This window comes from Botryllus schlosseri, chromosome 3, assembly GCF_051294905.1.
Source record: "Botryllus schlosseri isolate E-star chromosome 3, Bs_hap1, whole genome shotgun sequence".
Lineage (NCBI taxonomy): Eukaryota > Metazoa > Chordata > Ascidiacea > Stolidobranchia > Styelidae > Botryllus > Botryllus schlosseri.
The window spans coordinates 36245504-36263294 of NC_137238.1; the positions used below are offsets into that span (position 1 = coordinate 36245504).

General features: G+C 41.2%; 2 protein-coding genes across 2 annotated transcripts; both read left to right on the forward strand.

Moving 5' to 3' along the window:
* The first annotated feature begins 7816 nt into the window (after positions 1–7816).
* LOC145436454 (uncharacterized) lies at positions 7817–10960 on the forward strand. The gene has a single exon (XM_080313802.1). The coding sequence runs from the start codon at positions 8288–8290 to the stop codon at positions 9218–9220; it is 933 nt and encodes a 310-aa protein (XP_080169928.1). The 5' UTR covers positions 7817–8287; the 3' UTR covers positions 9221–10960.
* Positions 10961–11316: 356 nt separating this feature from the next.
* Positions 11317–16341, forward strand: LOC145436449 (uncharacterized). The gene has a single exon (XM_080313795.1). It carries the CDS (start codon positions 14404–14406, stop codon positions 15538–15540), a length of 1137 nt encoding a protein of 378 aa, XP_080169921.1. The 5' UTR covers positions 11317–14403; the 3' UTR covers positions 15541–16341.
* Positions 16342–17791: the final 1450 nt, after the last annotated feature.

Here is a 17791-nt window from a genome sequence, read left to right on the forward strand (position 1 = left end):
TCTGTCCGTTACTTGGCGTTTTAGAGTGTCGCCTCGCAGTCATGCAGTTTTTATGACTATGAATAGACAGTTTTCATCAGTCAGTGTGCAAGTATGCGAGACAGATGTAATAACGAACACGGTACCGATGAGTGATTGCGGCATTGAATAGCGACATCAAAAGCTAATGCAATAGACCAGTGCTTTTCAACCTGTGTGACGGTTCGCACTAGTGCGAATGAAAAAAAAATCAGTGCAAATGACGAGCGTGGTGCGAATGGTGCGAATGAAAAATCCGGATGAGTGCGAACGGCAAGCGTGGTGCGAATAGTGCGAATGAAAAATCCGGGTGAGTGCGAATGAAAATTGTCCATTTTTCTCACATTTTCCGACGTGGAATAATTCAAATAAACACGATATAAGTACAGTGAGCCCGTAAATTTTGTCGTTTGGAAGCAATTCTAAAAGCTTGTTGGTAGCTACTAGCTAGGCTTTTCTAGTTCACAGGTGAGGAACGTTCCCGATGCGTGTACAATGCAAAGTTTGAGATAATATTTCCGCACGAGAGGATTACATCATAGTGTCCTATAATTACATCACTGCATGGAAAAAAGAAGGAGTTGAATCGGTATCAGTTGCTCACTTGCTCTGAAACATCCACCGTGTATGGATATTGTATACGGACCTTGTAGGAATGTAGGTAATAGTAGCTGATGCCAGTGTTGACATTTGGCATATTTGAATGCGAAATATTGGAATTTTGGCACACATTCATGTTGGTTAACAGCAGAATTTAGCGTTTCTTCAACTATAACAATTAGCACATTAGATCTATAACAAGTGTTGTTTACTCGCGTACCTAACCAAGGATTAGACGCCAGAGAGACCAGTGCTAAGGCCTGTTTGTAATGCGAACTCCACAATTTAGGCTTATAGACACGCTTTCCTGTTCTTGGACTGATGATCTCAGGCCAAGTCTAGATCGTAAAGGCATAGGCCTATATATGACATATTGGTGATTCCACTAAGCTTGCCGATCCCTAGGAAAAGTTTTCCTAGTTCGTGTTCGTACCGCCTTTGTACTACAAACTTTGTAATACTCCGAACTCTACCGGTTTAGCTTGAGCAGATGAGCACAGTGAGCAGTGACCACCCTCTGTAGAGCAAAATCAAATCCACCAAGCCGTATGTCTTACGATATTTCATATGCAGCCTAATTTAAGCTTAATTAGACTGTTGAACCTTATTAGTCTTTATGTATAAGTATATGTGGGAAAGTAGAGATAATTTAGCATTATTTCAGTCATATTGTACGATTGACCTAAGAGCCATCCCGCCGCTGCCTACCCGGGCCGATATAACTGTGTGTTGATCATGAATCTTATGTAAGTGATAATTATTCAAGATGGTGAAAGTGTTGGCTTTGACAACACAAGGATCCCGAATGTTGTTATTGAAAAATATGTTGATTTGTGTACTGCATAGAGAAGAAGTGAATGAAGCCTAAGCTTATCCATAAACAACAATCATCAATTACTCGGATTGTGTGGGTTTGTATAGCAATGCATTCCTGATTTTAACGCCCACCGTACCATCCAATCGTCTAACACAGGGGCGGCAACTTCTCCAGTCGGCGGGCCGGATATAGGAAAATTAAGTACTTGGCCGGCCGGATTGCTGAGTCGATACAATATTCGCCCATTTATCATCATATACAAGAAATAAATCGTAGTTAATTAATGTATTTTAACGACAGCAATGTCACTTCAAAGCCATTTCTCGCCGATAAGTGACTAAAGACAATGTGGATTTGAGAACAGCATTGTCATACAGCCACCGCCATGTCTGCTTCTCTCTGATCAATGATCATTTAACACACGGTGCAATCCTTAATCAAGATTTCAAGGCATTCGTTAAGCCTGGTACCCCAAATTACCCAATATATTAATTCATTGGGTTTGAATAGATCGTTAATGCCAATATTGCAAGTCTCGCTTCGACGAACTTACGCGGAAGCTCCACTCTCGCACGCAGCGCACACAGGTATATAATAACATACAGTCACTAATACTTATTGACGTTAAGCAAGTAGTGGGGAATTTCGGCAGACTTGGGCCGCGGGCCATATGTTGCCCGCCCCTGGTCTAACATTAGGGTTACCATAGTTTGGAATCGGGAAAGGACGACACTATTTCAAAATTTTCGAACACAGAATATCAGTGGAAAATCCTGAAAAAGTGGTAAATTTTTACCACTTCGTAGTCGGTTGACTAAAATAACAAAAAAACAGTCAACTTTCGCTCAGCTCCCGAAATGCCCACCGGAGCTGATTTACGGCATCTCAATCGAATTTTGCTATAAATTTGACCAAAAGTCCTAAAAAAGAGGACAAAATCTCAAAAAGGAGGACATTTAGGCGTCCTCGGAGGACTTTAACAAAAACCCGATAAAGGAGGACAAATCCTCCTAAAGGAGGACGTATGGTAACTAGGGCTGGGCACAATTGAGTACCTGAGTGATTTGATTCTGAATCACGTAATTTGATTCGAGTCGAGTCGAGTAATCGAGTATCACCAGCCCTGTTTATTTTTGGATATTGGGTTTTATTTTTGGAGATTCTCCAAAAATAAGAGTTCAAAACATCCAAAAATAAGATTTTTTTTGGATGATGATTTTTCAAGATTTTCAGTCAAATGAACAAGTCAGAGCGATGTAAACAACCAGGAAACTCATAAAAATACACAAAAATACCCATTGTGTTAAGGAGGGGGTCATCGAACCGCTAAAACTACTTTCACTCATTCCAGTCCGCGTTTCTGCTGACCTTGCCTCCCCTCCCCCTTAGTCCTTGTACTCCTGTAAGTTTCACAGTGCGGCACGTAGAGAAGACGGGCGGGCCGCTTGAGTGAGGCAAAGGGAACGGCGAAATCAAATACGGTCACCTCTGTCACAATCATTTCGTCTACGCGGGACGGGACTGATTGACCGCCTCAGACGGCAGCAGAACTTGATCCAGGAGATGGAAAGTGCGTGACCCAAGTCTGTTAACGCCCATTGGTTACCAATGAAGAAGATGGCCTCTTAGTTGACTGGACACCGTACCAAACTCATTGATGTTATGGACGAGAAAAGTCCGGCATGTTCAGTGTGCACCTTCGCCGCAGTGGTGGATCCAACTGATCGCTCTCGATCGCATGGTCACAGAGCTGAGCACCACCGTCACGAAGCTTCAGGGCACTGGTAGTCTAATCGTGGAGCAGCAAGAGCTCCAGCGCCTGGTCGAACGTCTTCGAGCCAGTTCAGGTGAGGACCGGGACAACGACGCACGCCACAAGGAAGGTTTTCTTGTCAGAGGGTCTGAGGGTGTTGGGCTGTCAAGTTCAATGAGGCACGCAACTTCGTGGAGGATCAGAGGGTTTCAAGCGCATTACTGTCGAGCGCTTGTCAGGAGAAACGGCTTGGAAGATTGAAGAGTTTGGAGAGTTAGCCATCCATCAGTTTTTGGACCCCTAGGTTCAATGTTTCCCACAATTGCGACGGTTGAGGTCTCGAAAATCAAGTTGGAGAAAGGTATCGGCCGAACGCCTCTCCCTGATTATTCTTTCGGATGCGTTCTCCAGACCAAGGACTTAATTTTTTGACAGATGTATTTGAAAGTTAGATCAAGATCACTGATGATGTCCATGTGTTAGAGTACTTGAATACATGATAATAACATACTCTCGGTGGAGTTTTCCAGTAGAAATAGGGCTAAAAACACGTTCATTTCTTATTTTTGGAGATTCTCCAAAAATAAAATTTGAAAACATCCAAAACTAAGCTATTTTTGTTATTTTAGGAGAAATCCAAAAATAAACAGGCCTGAGTATCACCCAATATGTCGTCATAACAGAATGTGATACGTCAAAGTTCAAATATGTACCGTTAATGCCACCACAAAGAATATAATGCGTGGTAACCGTCTCATAAATGATACTTTGGTATTTTTTTCGACAATACCGATTTCATGCCACTTGGTGACAATGTTGTAGGATGATCATGACTTGAAATGTGCTACGTCCAGCAACCTTCGTAGCTTTGTTCTACATGTTTCGTATGCTACTATACCGTCCATCATGGTATCAATTCTTCAACAGTCGAAACAATAATTCTCGTTGACAAGTTAACTTTCAGTGGCAAGAAGCACATAATTTCAGTACTCGAAAAAAATCGTATTTTACTACTCGACTCGAATCATTAAAATTAATACTCGATTCAGATTCGAGTACTCGAATCATTGTGCCCAGCCCTAATGGTAACCCTATCTAACATACCTTAGTACGCGAAGCATCTTTTCGAATGTTGTCAGAAAAATGAACCAAAGGTGCTAGTCGCAACATAGATGCTACGATTCAAGTGCAGTTTCACTATTTTGTGCGTTCTAAATGCAAACACATTCACATCGCGATGACGTAACATGTGGATTTAGTGGCAAAGTGATATGGTTGCGAGTGAATATTGTTCTTGGGTTCGCCCTTTAAGCTTCCAAGGAAATCACTGCACGATACCCACGGAAATGCAACGAACTTCTTGAGAACAACGGGAGTGCGATATCTGTGATTTTTCTACTGCGGTGCTTTTAGTGCTTGATTAATCAATAATACGATACGCTGAATGCAAAATAATGAAGCTCTGTACCTCCAAGAAGCTCTTCGAATACGAAAGTGATAAGTTTCTTCATTTTCTTTTCGCTTACTAAATTTCGGCTGACTGGTGCGAATGAAATTATTTTTCAAAAAAAAGTGCGAATGGAGCTCAAAAAGGTTGAAAAGCACTGCAATAGACAAACGCATATGTGAAAAGTTGATCCACAATCAGGGGCGTCTAAAACTGATAAATATCGCAGCCACAGTACGCGCCGCAAACTTCGTTATGAGAGAGAGAGAGAGAGAGTCCTTTCTTCTCTATCAGTGGGTAATGGGTTCAATCCCCGGCCTGGTCGGCCCAAGACTCTATCAGTAATAGTGGTATCTGTGGCTTTACCACTTGGGGCTCAGCATTTCTGGGATAGCATGGGGGTGCAAGTACCTTACCTGTCCAGCGGCATACACATCATGCACCCATGATATGCATATGCTATGCACGGATCGTGTGTATCATGAGTCGGTGCATGTGCCACAAAAAAAACTGTAACGGCAAATATATACAATGTCATATTCCTATTAGGTGACGATAAATAGGTATTTCCCTTCGACGAGGATCTTGTATAAAGGCACTTAACATGTTTAGCGGGTGTGAAAAAGTCATTGAATACATGGGCCATCATGAGTGAGAAAAACATCCGTTTCGCCACGCATAGCCTGTTGCGTACGTGGTCGGGTTTATCAATAATTTCATCGTATGAAAACGCCACAAGACTGCGATAAAATAAAAATATAAGACTTGGATTAGTCATCCAATTCGCGGATGCGAACTTTACCAAGGCGAGGAGTTGCCGAGATAAACCTGCAACAGACCGGTACGAATTACGCAGTCGGGCTGTAACTCGCCACCGATTGAAATATTCGTGTAGCCTATATAAATGTCACAAGGATTCGCATGAATTATGATATTGCAGTCATTTGTTGATTGGGATAGTTAAGCCAATTAAATGGTTCATAGAATAGATCGCTGTTCAATTAGAATTCAGATCAATGATTCACACTTCACAGCCTATGGGTTTTTCAAAGTTAACGAATGAGATGCGCTTTTACACCAGTTATTCTGAAACTGTGTGCCGTCACAGATACTCAGGTGTGCTGCTAATCTTCATGGATTTTGGAAGAACACAATATAATATTGGATAAAAAGGCCAAGCCAAGTAATTGTGTTTACAGTTCAGTTTCAAGATCAAGTCCTGTTCAACCTACTTTTTATATCTCTGTTTCGCTGATATCGCTAGCCTCGCATTCATGTTAGAGCAATTTTCCACGCTTGTAACAGTTTCAGGCCGTGCTTTTCAAACATCACTACTGATGGATGAAATGGCAATAATGTGGGAACTTATTATTCGTCGCAGTTACAATGAAATGCCTGTCTTGGCCGTCCGAGTCTCGAGTTTTTTTTTTCATCATCAATGGTTTATTAGCAATTTTATCAGTTCAATACACCACAAAAAATGCGATACAATGAAAAGACAGGAAGATGTCGAAGCGACAAGGAGTAGTCTATGGAATCTGACACCCACCTTGGCCTAGGCGATGTAAAGAGGAGGCATGCACACTGAATGAAAATAAAGAATATGGTATAGAAAAAGAAAGCGACAAGAAATAGGGCGGCATGTCATGGGAAGCGAGATCGATAGGTCAGTCGTGGTCCGGTAATCTTGAGGATGGACTGTATTTATTTAGTAGTAATTGCTTGTATTTCGACTTGAATGTGGACATGCTCGTCGACTGTCGGATGGCCGGCGGGATGCTGTTCCACACATCAGGTCCGGCATATTTGATAGAGCGATGATCTTTCCGGTCGATCATATGATATTTGGACGACGTGGACGCGCGTGTGTTGTACTTGTGCGCTTTTGATTCAGAGGTAAAGAAGTCATTGAAATATTCGGGGCAACGACCGCAGTGAAACTGATACATAAACTTGGCGATTTCTAGTTTCCGCATATCTTCTATGTTTAGGGCGCCGAATCTCTTCAGTAGCGACTTATTGGATGGGCAGCCAGGCCCCTTTGGGGCCCTAGCTATGATTCGGAGTACTTTATGCTGTAGTTTCTGCAGTGGCTTGAGTGCAGTTTTACTGGCAGCCCCCCAACAGAGGATGCCATAATGTAACTTCGATTGGATTAAGGATTTAAAGAGTTTTACGGTGGTCGAGTCATACGCACACTTCATTATGAAGCCTATATATAGAATACTGTAATACATTATATTACGGGCCACAGTGGTTCTATTCTAGCAACACCCTTTTTCGCAAGGAATGCAATTTTCTCAATCTACTCAAAATTGTTATCGTCATCCTTGTTTTAGACGGAATTCGAGCTTCTTCTGTTGGCACAAACTTTGTTGGCGTATTCTGAAAAAAGTGCAACAAATGTTTGTTAGTGACAGAATCGGGGCTTACGATAACTTACGATAACTTACGGCCTTATCTGGTACAAAACACTTGCAAGCTCGAGGAGTCAGACGATCGCGAAACAGATTTGGGCGATTGTTTTTAGATTGTGACCACACGACTCCCATTTCGAAGTCATGGAATTCATTACTCCGTTGTGCATTTGGGAATGCGCTTCGCTTTATACAGCTGACGGCTGAAATTTTTAGGCAAAGTTTTTGAGCTATATAGCCGCGGCGTTTCTATTGTTATGCAGTGTTCGAATTCAGTGGAGACTGGACAAGTGGAAATGTATTTAGCGTCCGTATTGATCGGTTTATGGCGTGAGTTTTAGCCTGTAACTAATAGGCCACCGTTAGGCAGTTGTTATGTGGTATATAAACTCGTTACGTTGTGACGTATGCTCCCATACCACTTTAAGCCGATACAATTGATGGTAACATCAGGATTGTGACGATTGCACACATACGTGATAATTCAGGCTTGGTGTACTAACGGCAGACTGGTACAAACTAAACATTAAATTAGTTGATGGTCAACTTACTAATGGATTTTTGAGCAGTTCTAGTTCTAGTTGCTAATTTGATGAGCTTCTTGGAGGTACAGAACTTCAATATACAATTCAATAGTATATTCATATTGAAATAAACCCGAATATTTTCGGCTTACACTCGTCAGGGGAAATCGTCAGCAAATAGTAGAGAATTCGAAAGAACATTGTATATATAAACAATCGTAGCACAAAATATGACGTCACCAGCATGAACTTTCGAATGAGAGAGCGTTCAATGCTGATTTTGAAAATGGAGTAGTTCTAGTTCTAGTTCTAGTTGCGGATTTCGAAAATTAACTAGTTCTAGTTCTAGTTCTAGTTGCGGATTTTGAAAATCGGGTAGTACTAGATCTAGTTATAACTGCAATTTTTAAAATTGAGTAGTTCTTGTTTTAGTTCTAGTTGGGCTTTTATAAAATCCAGTAATTTGTACAAGCCTGACCAATTTATGATTCGTAATCGTAGTTATCGTCGGCCCTGTAAGTGCTGTATTTAAATATTATATCTTTTTTGGCAGTATTTGACATAATTCCATTATCGCTGTCGACGTCCATACTTGTGAATTACCCTCCGGAGTACCTCTAAGATATTGTGCGAAAAGAACGACACACTCTCAAACCGAGTCACTCGAGAATTACAATCAAATTAGAGAAAATAATCGGATAACGACACGACATGGAATCAGACGCCCAGGTACACGAATGTAACGTATGCGGGAAGATATTTGGTGAGAAGAGTGGTTTAAGAGCGCACGCGCTTGTCCATAGCGACTTCAAGCCGTTTCGATGTGAGATATGCGACGTGGGATTTCGTCGCAAAGGTAATTTGAAACGGCACTCCGAAGTTCATGTCGATATAAGAAGATATGCTTCCAAGGTACACGAATGTGACGTATGCGGGAAGATATTTGGTGAAAAGCATAGGTTAAGAGTGCACGCGCTTGACCACAGCGACTTGAAGCCGTTTCGATGTGAGATATGCGACGTGGGATTTCGTCGCAAAGGTAATTTGAAACGGCACTTCGAAATTCATTTTGATATACGAAGATATGCTTGCGAGATCTGCGGACGGGCGTTTACTCAAAATTCTAACATTGAATCGCACATGAGCATTCATTCTGACGTTAAGGACTATCGATGCGGTACATGCGGACGGGGGTTTAGCAGGAAGAATATTTTGAAATCTCATTTGGAAACACACCGTCCCTCCAAACGATATCAATGCAGCATATGCAACGCAGAATTTCGTAGCCAAATGAGTTTGCGCGCTCACCTGGTAATTCATTCTGATATCAAAAACTTTGTTTGTGATATATTCGGAATAGCATTCGGTCGGAAATCGCAACGAGAACAGCACATGAAAATACATGCGGGTATTAAAGAATTCACATGCAATGTTTGCGGTATGGCTTTCCGCTGCAAGGGGGGCCTTCGTTCGCACGTGAAGGTGCACAGCGACGTGAAACCACATCGATGTGGTATATGTCACATGGGGTTTCGTCACAAGATGAATTTGGAAACGCATCTCACGAAGTCGCATTCGATAAGTCCTGGTCGTGAACAAATTATCTGTGAAATCTGTGGAAAGCGTTCACTGGCAGTTCTATAAGGCATCACCTGAAAATACATGCCGGCGTCAGGAAACACGAGTGCGAGATTTGCGGGAGGAGTTTCTACAGCAGATGGGCCATGACTAGACACATGAAATGGCATTGTAAACGGCATTAACAAACATCAATGCCATTCCTGAAAGCAACAATTCTCTCTCCACACCACAGTGCTTTTCAGACTATGGGATGGTACGCAATTGCGCGGATGAAAAGTATCTCAGCGCGGATGAAAAGCGTGACGACTTTGGGATATCACATTTGTGAAAACTTGTTGGGCGCACCGCTAATCGTATAGCTTTTACGATAATTTCGCCTCGCACTAGCCCGCGTAAATACATTTTTGCGCGCAATTATTATTACAAAGATGAAAATGCAAACCATTACGGCAAAGTATGACTTCTTATTGATCAATTCTGGAGCAAATTGGTTTTCATTTGAATCTGTGACTTGCTTCTTATTGCGCCGTCATTTCGATCTCGCCTTTCGTCATATGCTACCTCGTTTTGTCGCTTATCCATTTGTTTCAATTTTGTATAAGTCGTTTCGACACCTCCCTTTAATTCATTGTATCGCAGTCTTATGGTGTGTTCAAATGACGAATTCCTAATAAACTCATACTCCTGCCGTTAAGTATTGAAGATGGACACACGATAATAGTTGATAAATGATATGATCCTTATATACTTTGGCACTGGCAATCCAAGCATTGGGAGTTGTACAAAAAAACGACAGCACATTTGTTCGAAAAGGAGTCAGGAATAGTCTGATTAATGGCCTTATGCGGGAAGCTTTGCAGAAAAGAGTCAAGATTGTAACCAAATCACAAGGTTACGAGTCACAAGTCAATCTCACTTTTATAGTTTTGATTCGAGTCATTTTCAATTGACCACCGAGTCCAGTCCGATTTCAAGTCATTGCGTCGACTGTTCAGTTTTGAGTTGAAGTCTTATGAACCCCACTTTTCACAACTCGGCTTGATGATATCGAATGCTCCGCTTTCATAATATACTAATTTCCCTCGCTTCCAACGGTTTCTGGTCGCATTTTCAAGTACCAATATACTGATGGACGTGTGTTCTTCGAAATTACAATGGAACGCCAGTCTCGAGTCACATGACTTGGTCGAGATTGTAACCAAATCACAAGGTTACGAGTCACAAGTCAATCTCACTTTTATAGTTTAAATTCGATATAAGTCGAGTCATTTTCAATTCACCACCGAGTCAAATCCGAGTCCAAGTCTGCGAGCAGAGGGTCAAGTCGAGTCATTGTATTATGACTCGAGTCCGAGTCAAGTCATTGTGTTGACTGCTCAGTTTCCAGTTAAAGTCTTGTTAACTATTTTTATTACTGTGTTTGGGCATATCGAATGGTTCGCATTTACAATATACTAATTTTCCTTAGTTTTGGCAGTTTCTGGTCACATTTTCAAGTAGCCTACCAGTACAAATAGATGAAATCCCAATAATGTGGTTACTTTACTATTCTTCGAAATTGCAATGAAATGATAGTCTTGACCGCCTGAGTCTCGAGTCATATGACTTGGTTCGAGATTTCAAGAAATGACAGCACGCAACAAAGAGGAATATTAACAACTGGCCCACTCAAAGATGCAGCACAGCATTATTAACTTCCCATAATCCCCCGCTCAAATTCCCTTACCCCCTGCATCAACTAAACCGATGAATTAGATCACATGGGCTGAGAAAGGATAAATATTTCATGGTAATATGTGAAAGTATGCTATAATATTATTGACGAAATTTACTCAATAATAGGAAAGAACTTTCGCGCTTCGCGCCACCAGAAAACGAATCCTTGTGGTTATTCAGAACATGACTACTCATGATTTGTCCGTCGCCCATGTTAGCGTTGCACTAACGTAGAGTTATCAAAACGTGGCTGTTAAAGTACGTTGCCTATTTTTATCTCGATATTGAAGGCTCGCGGCCTCGGCGGATTTTGAAAAGTGGATCGCGACCCGCTTTGAGTTGGCGACCCCTGCACTATACAATGTCTTGTTCCTATACTAGGTGGGGATAAATAGGTAATTCCCTTCGACGAGGATCTTGTATTAAGGTAGTGAACATGTTTAGCGGGTGTGAAATATTGAATACATTGGCCATCATGAGTCAGAAAAACATCTGCTTGGCCACGCAGAGCCTGTTGCGTACGCGGTCGGGTTTATCAATAATTTCATCGTATCAAAACGTCACAAGATTGCGATAAAATAAAAAGATAAGACTTGTATTAGTCATCCAATTCGCGGATGCGAACTTTACCAAGGTGAGGAGTTGCCGAGATAAACCTGAAACAGACAGGTACGAATTACGGTGTCGGGCTGCAACTCGCCACCGATTGAAATATTCGTGTAGCCTATATAAATGTCACGATGATTCGCATGAATTATGATATTGCAGTCATTTGTTGATTGGGATAGTGAAGCCAATTAAATGGTTCATAGAATAGATCGCTTTTCAAATAAAATTCAGATCAATGATTCACAGCCTGTGGGTTTTCAAAGTTAACCAATGCGATGCGATTTTACTCCAGCGGTTCTCAGACTGTGTGCCGCCACAGATTCTCAGTTGTGTTGCGAGTCTTCATGGATTTGGGAAAAACATATTATAATATTGAATAAAAAGGCCAAGCCAAGTAATTGTATTTACAGTTCAGTTTCAAGATCAAGTCCTGTTTAACCTACTTTTTAAATATCTGCTTCGCTGATAGCGAATGCCTCGCATTCATATCAGAGCAATTTTCCACGCATGTAAAAGTTTCTGGGCGTGATTTTCAAATATCACTACGGATAGACGGAATGGCAATAATGTGGGAACTTATTATTCGTCGCAGTTACAATGAAATGCCTGTCTTGTTGGCCGTCCGAGTCTCGAGTTTTACGGCGGTCGAGTCATACGCACACTTCATTATGAAGCCTATACTAACTTACGATAACTTGCGGTCTTATCTGGTCCAAAACACCTGCAAGCTCGAGGAGGCAGACGATGCGAAACAGACTTTGGTGATTGTTTACGATTTCGACTACACGACTCCCATTTCGAAGTCATGGAATTCATTCCTCCGTTGGGCATTTGCGAGTGCGCTTCGATGTGTACAGCAGATAGCTCAAATTTTGAGGAAAAGTTATTGAGCTACATAGCCGCATAGTTTGTATTGTTATGCCATTATGTAGTAGTTTGCTGATAGTACAGTATAAAGACTGCAGTGCTCGATTTCAGTGGAGACTGGAGAAGTGGAGATAGGTTTAGCGTCCGTTTTGACCGGCGTATGGCATGAGTAATAGCCTATAACTTACACCGTTAGGCAGTCCGCAGTTGTTATATGCACCCACGCCACTATAAGCCCGATAATAATTGATGGTGCCACCAGGATGATTACACATACGTGATAATTCAGGCTTGGCGTACTAATGGCAGACTTGTACAAACTAAGTCAACAGTCATAACCTTCCATGCCATCAAACTAGCCGTTGGGATTGCTAGCATTCTGGTTGCATATTGTGATGTGACGATTTGTGGCCCTCGACTCATTTTTAGTTGCCAACCCCTGGTACTTAGATGATGGTCAACTAACTAACGGTTTCTTGAGTAGTTATAGTTCTAGTTGCTGATTTTGAAAATTGAGTAGTTTTAGTTTTAGTTCTACTTGCGGAGTATTCTGAAAATTGGATAGTTCTACTTCTAGTTCTAGTTGCAGATTTTGAAAATTCCGTAGTTATAGTGATAGTTTCAGTTGCTCATTTGAAACAATATTCGTTTCCAAACAACATGCTATCACTGCTGGCAGTGGCGTAGCCAGCGGATGGCTTTTTGGAGTAGGAATCCCTCCCATTTCAAACTCGAAAGCCCGTTCTTTTAAAATGTAGATTCAATGTCTGATATTTTCAATAAAATAAAAATTAATGTGTTGACTATCGGAGAATGAATTCCAGTTCTGTACGGTTCTTAACCTTTAATGACTTGGAAACCCCTACGTCACTAATGTGCAACTATTTTCTGAGAATAACAGGCAGGAAATACGTTGACGAGCTTAGTCGAAACTTTGCACTATATTCGGTGGTGTATTCATTTCTAATAATTTATAAATTGAAAGCAATGAATTACGTGGTTAACACAAGCTTCCGGCTGGATCTGTTACTATTAGGCAATTATGAATTCAGAGTCAAATTACAATTTGTAATTCACAAATATCATATTTATTCCACTTAATTATTCAAAACAATGGTAAACAAGAAACAATGGTACCTCTTTCCAATCACACCAACCCATAGACACGTCCTTCTATGGAGACACCAAAATGTATGGGATTTTATAGCTTGGTCAATATCCCGAGCGGTGTGTGGCTGGGTAAAATCGCCCTATTTTAGTAATTTCGCTTATGTCATAATCCAGACTTGAATTAACCCATGTTATATCGACCTAAATACGTATAGTCCGTGTTTGGCCCGCGGACCGTAAAATGACCAGGCCTGCCCAACGCGAATCTACAAGCCGTTGGGTAACCCCTAATTTTCATTGAGTCATAAAACAAAAGTCAACCACATATGTGTCAACACCGTATGTGCTGTAATATGTAGGACTACCAGCAAAGCTACTCAGGCAGACTTGTACAAACTACCTATTTAGTTAGTTGATGGTCAACTAACCAACGGTTTTTCGAGTAGTTTCAGTTCTAGTTCTAGTTGCTGATTTCGAAAGTTGAGTAGTTGTAGTTCTAGTTCTAGTCGCGGATTTTGAAAATCGAGAAGTTCTAGCTCTACTTATAGTTGCAATTTTTAAAAATTGAGTAGTTCTAGTTCTAGTTCTAGTTGAGCTTTTATAAAATCTTTTAGGTTGTACAAGTCTGACTAATGGTCAACAAATGTTTTGTTTATGGTCGTATATCTGGATATCTGGCAGCTGGAAAAACGGCTTCATCGCTTCTCTTTCAATTTTATGATTCGTTATCGTAGTTGTCGTCGGCCCTGTAAGAACTGTATTTTAATATTATATCTTGTTTGGCAGCATATGACATAATTCCATTATCGCGGTCGAAGTCCATACTTGTAAATTACCCTCCGGAGTACCTCTGAGCTATTGAGTGTAAAGAACGACATACTCTCATACTGAGGCACCCGAGAATTTCTATCAAATTTAGAAAAATAATCGGATTACGACACGACATGGAAACAGACGCCAAGGTACACGAATGTGACGTATGCGGGAAGATATTTGGTGAAAAGAGTGGTTTAAGAGCGCACGCGCTTGTCCACAGCGACTTCAAGCAGTTTCGATGTGAGATATGCGACGTGGGATTTCGTCGCAAATGTATTTTGAAACGGCACTTCAAAATTCATTTCGATATACGAAGATATGCTTGCAAGGTACACGAATGTGATGTATGCGGGAAGATATTTGGTGAAAAGCATCGGTTAAGAGCGCACGCGCTTGGCCACAGCGACTTCAGACAGTTTCGATGTGAAATATGCGACATGGAATTTGGTCGCGAAGGTAATTTGAAACGGCACCTCAAAATTCATTTCGATATACAAAGATATGCTTGCAAAATATGCGGACGAGCGTTTACTCAAAATTCTAACATGAATTCACACATGAGCATTCATTCTGGCGTTAAGGAATATCGATGCGATACATGCGGACGGGAGTTTCGCAGGAAGCAAAGTTTAAAATCCCATTGGTATACACACAGCCCCACCAAACGATATCAATGCAGCATATGCAACGAAGAATTTCGTTGGGAACGGAGTTTGACGAATCACCTCTTAATTCATTCTGATATGAAAAACTTTGTTTGCGAAATATGCGGAAAAGCATTCAGGCGGAATGCGGAGAGAGAGCAGCACATAAAAATACATACAGGTATTAAAGAATTCACATGCGATGTGTGCGGTATGGCATTCAGGCGGAATGCGGAGAGAGAGCAGCACATAAAAATACATACAGGTATTAAAGAATTCACATGCGATGTGTGCGGTATGGCTTTCCGCTGGCAGCACGGCCTTCGTTCGCACGTGAAGGTCCACAACGATGTGAAACCACATCGATGCAGTATATGCCGCATGGGGTTTCGTCAGAAATGGACTTTGGAAACGCATCTCACGAAGTCGCATTCGTTAAGTCCTGATCGTGAACAAATTATCTGTGAAATCTGCGGTAAAGCGCTCTCTAGCAGCATTGGGACGAGGCGTCACCTGAAAATCCATGCCGGCGTCAGGGAACATGAGTGCCAGATTTGCGGGAAGAGGTTCTACAATAAATCGGAAGTGACTAGACACATGAAATGTCATTGTAAACGGTAGTAACAAAGAACAATGCCATTCATGAAAGCAACTATGCTCTCCCCATACCACAGTGCTTTTCAGCATGTAGGATGGTACGCAATTGCGCGGATGAAAAGTATCTCGGCGCGGATGACAAGCGTGGCGCGAACGAGTGCGGACGTCAATTGTGCACATGCTTTACATCTATGGACGTGGAAAATATGAATATACTTAATAGGATGTCACATTTGTGAATACTTGCTGGACGAATCCTATAGCTTTTGCGATAATTATGCCTCGCACTAGCCAGAACGAATACATTTCTGCGCGTTATGATTAATACAAAGATTCAAATGAAAACCAATTCGGCAAAGTATGACGTATAATTTATCAACTCGTAGTATTTTCGTATGTTCCTTATCGATTGATAATGACAGAATAAATTATGCGTCATATGTGTCAAATTGTTTTTTTTTTCATTTGAATCTGCGTTTATATGCTTCTTATTGTGCCGTCATTTCGATCTCGCTTTCCATCACATCTGCCACCTAATTTTGTCGCCTGTCCATTTGTATCAACTTCTTTTACTTGTCATTCATTGTACATGTACATTGTACATGCCTTACCTTTACATCGCCTAGGTCCGGGTGAGTGTCTGATTTCAAAGGCTATGCTTCATTCTCCAAGCCGCTTCGACACCTTACTATACTGTCATTGTAACGTAGTCTTGTGGTGTTTTGGAATTATGAAATACATAATAATCTGACACTGAAACCGTTACCTATTGATGATGAACACGAAGATTCTTCGAGTTAATAAATTATACGTCATTCTTGAGCATATTACTATACGTGATCATAAGTATCTTTAGAAATTTGGTGTGAAGGCCTGGCCATCCAAGCATTAGGAGTTGTACAACAGCCGACAGCTTATTTAGTCGAAAAGGACTTTAGTGCACTAGTTGGCATCAAAACGAGGCAGGGAATTGTCTTCTTAACGGCGTTATGCGGAAAGCTTTGGAGGAGGAAATTGCGCCAAACTGGTCTGAAATTGCCAGTGCTAATCTGCAAGAACATTTTCACTATGTGCTATAATTTCTGGTAAGTTTGTGCGGATGAGGTTTTTGCAAAACAGACGTGCAGGAGTTTCATTGCGATGCAATTTGCCCTTACATGTCATCGGTAAAACTAAATTTAACGGAACAGTTTGTCTCTATAAGGACGTATTTTGGCTGATATTTCATGGGACATCATGAGGTCGAGATTTTCTCCCAGCGTGAGTCTGTCAGATCATTATTGTACCGCCGATATGTAAATGATACATTTGGCATGTTCAAGAATGAGTCGGAATGTGATTAACTCCTCGTTCGCCGCTCTGCGATTCACAATTTAAAAATAATGCAGTGACTCATGTTTTGGTCGAAAAGCGTGATACGAACAAATTTGAAACATCTATCTTCAGAAAACCAATATTCACAGCCGAGGCCTTCGTTGGAATTAATTTGGTCCCAGACGCGGGAAAATCAATCTCACAGGCACCCTCGTGTATAGAGCGTTGATGATATGTTCTCTTAACAAACTGAGAGCTTGACAGCATGTGCAAAATCTTACATTATAACGGTTACACCGAGCACGTCATCAACTGCTGCATCGAGAGGAAAGTAACGGAATTTAACGCAAAAAAATGCCTCATCTGCGCCAATGCAATTCATCATAAACAGCTCAGAATTCGTAATAACTGGTATCTATCAAATGCTATTCTCGCACCGATTCTGAAAATCCGAATAGTAACCATCTTAAAGCACGGAATCTCCCTAAAAATCACCATGGAATATAAAATTCGGCTTTATTGCGAACAATGGCAGCGCAGCGAAACAATTGCCAAGTGAGGCAGAATATAATCTGCCTCACTTCCTGTTCGCTGACAATCGGACAATCACAGCACAGTGAAATGCGCTATCGATTTCGAAACCGACAGTTTTGTATGAATTATAGTAGCGATGACCAATACGTAATGCGGAGCAAATACATTTTCCCACTGATGTAGCTGTTATGTATTTTCCATCCAAAGCTGAATATTTCGAGCAAACTTTTATATAAAAAAGCAAATCATTTTTTGGAAATTGGCTAAGTGCCTGTTCGTTTGATGCTGAATTTCTTTTCATGGCGCTTGCAGAGGGTGAAATGGAAATACAATCATCAACCAATTATGTTATAATGACGCGACAAATTGTAGCATATGAAGAAAGGTTTACACTGTACAACAGACATGGGCAAAATGCGGCCCGCGA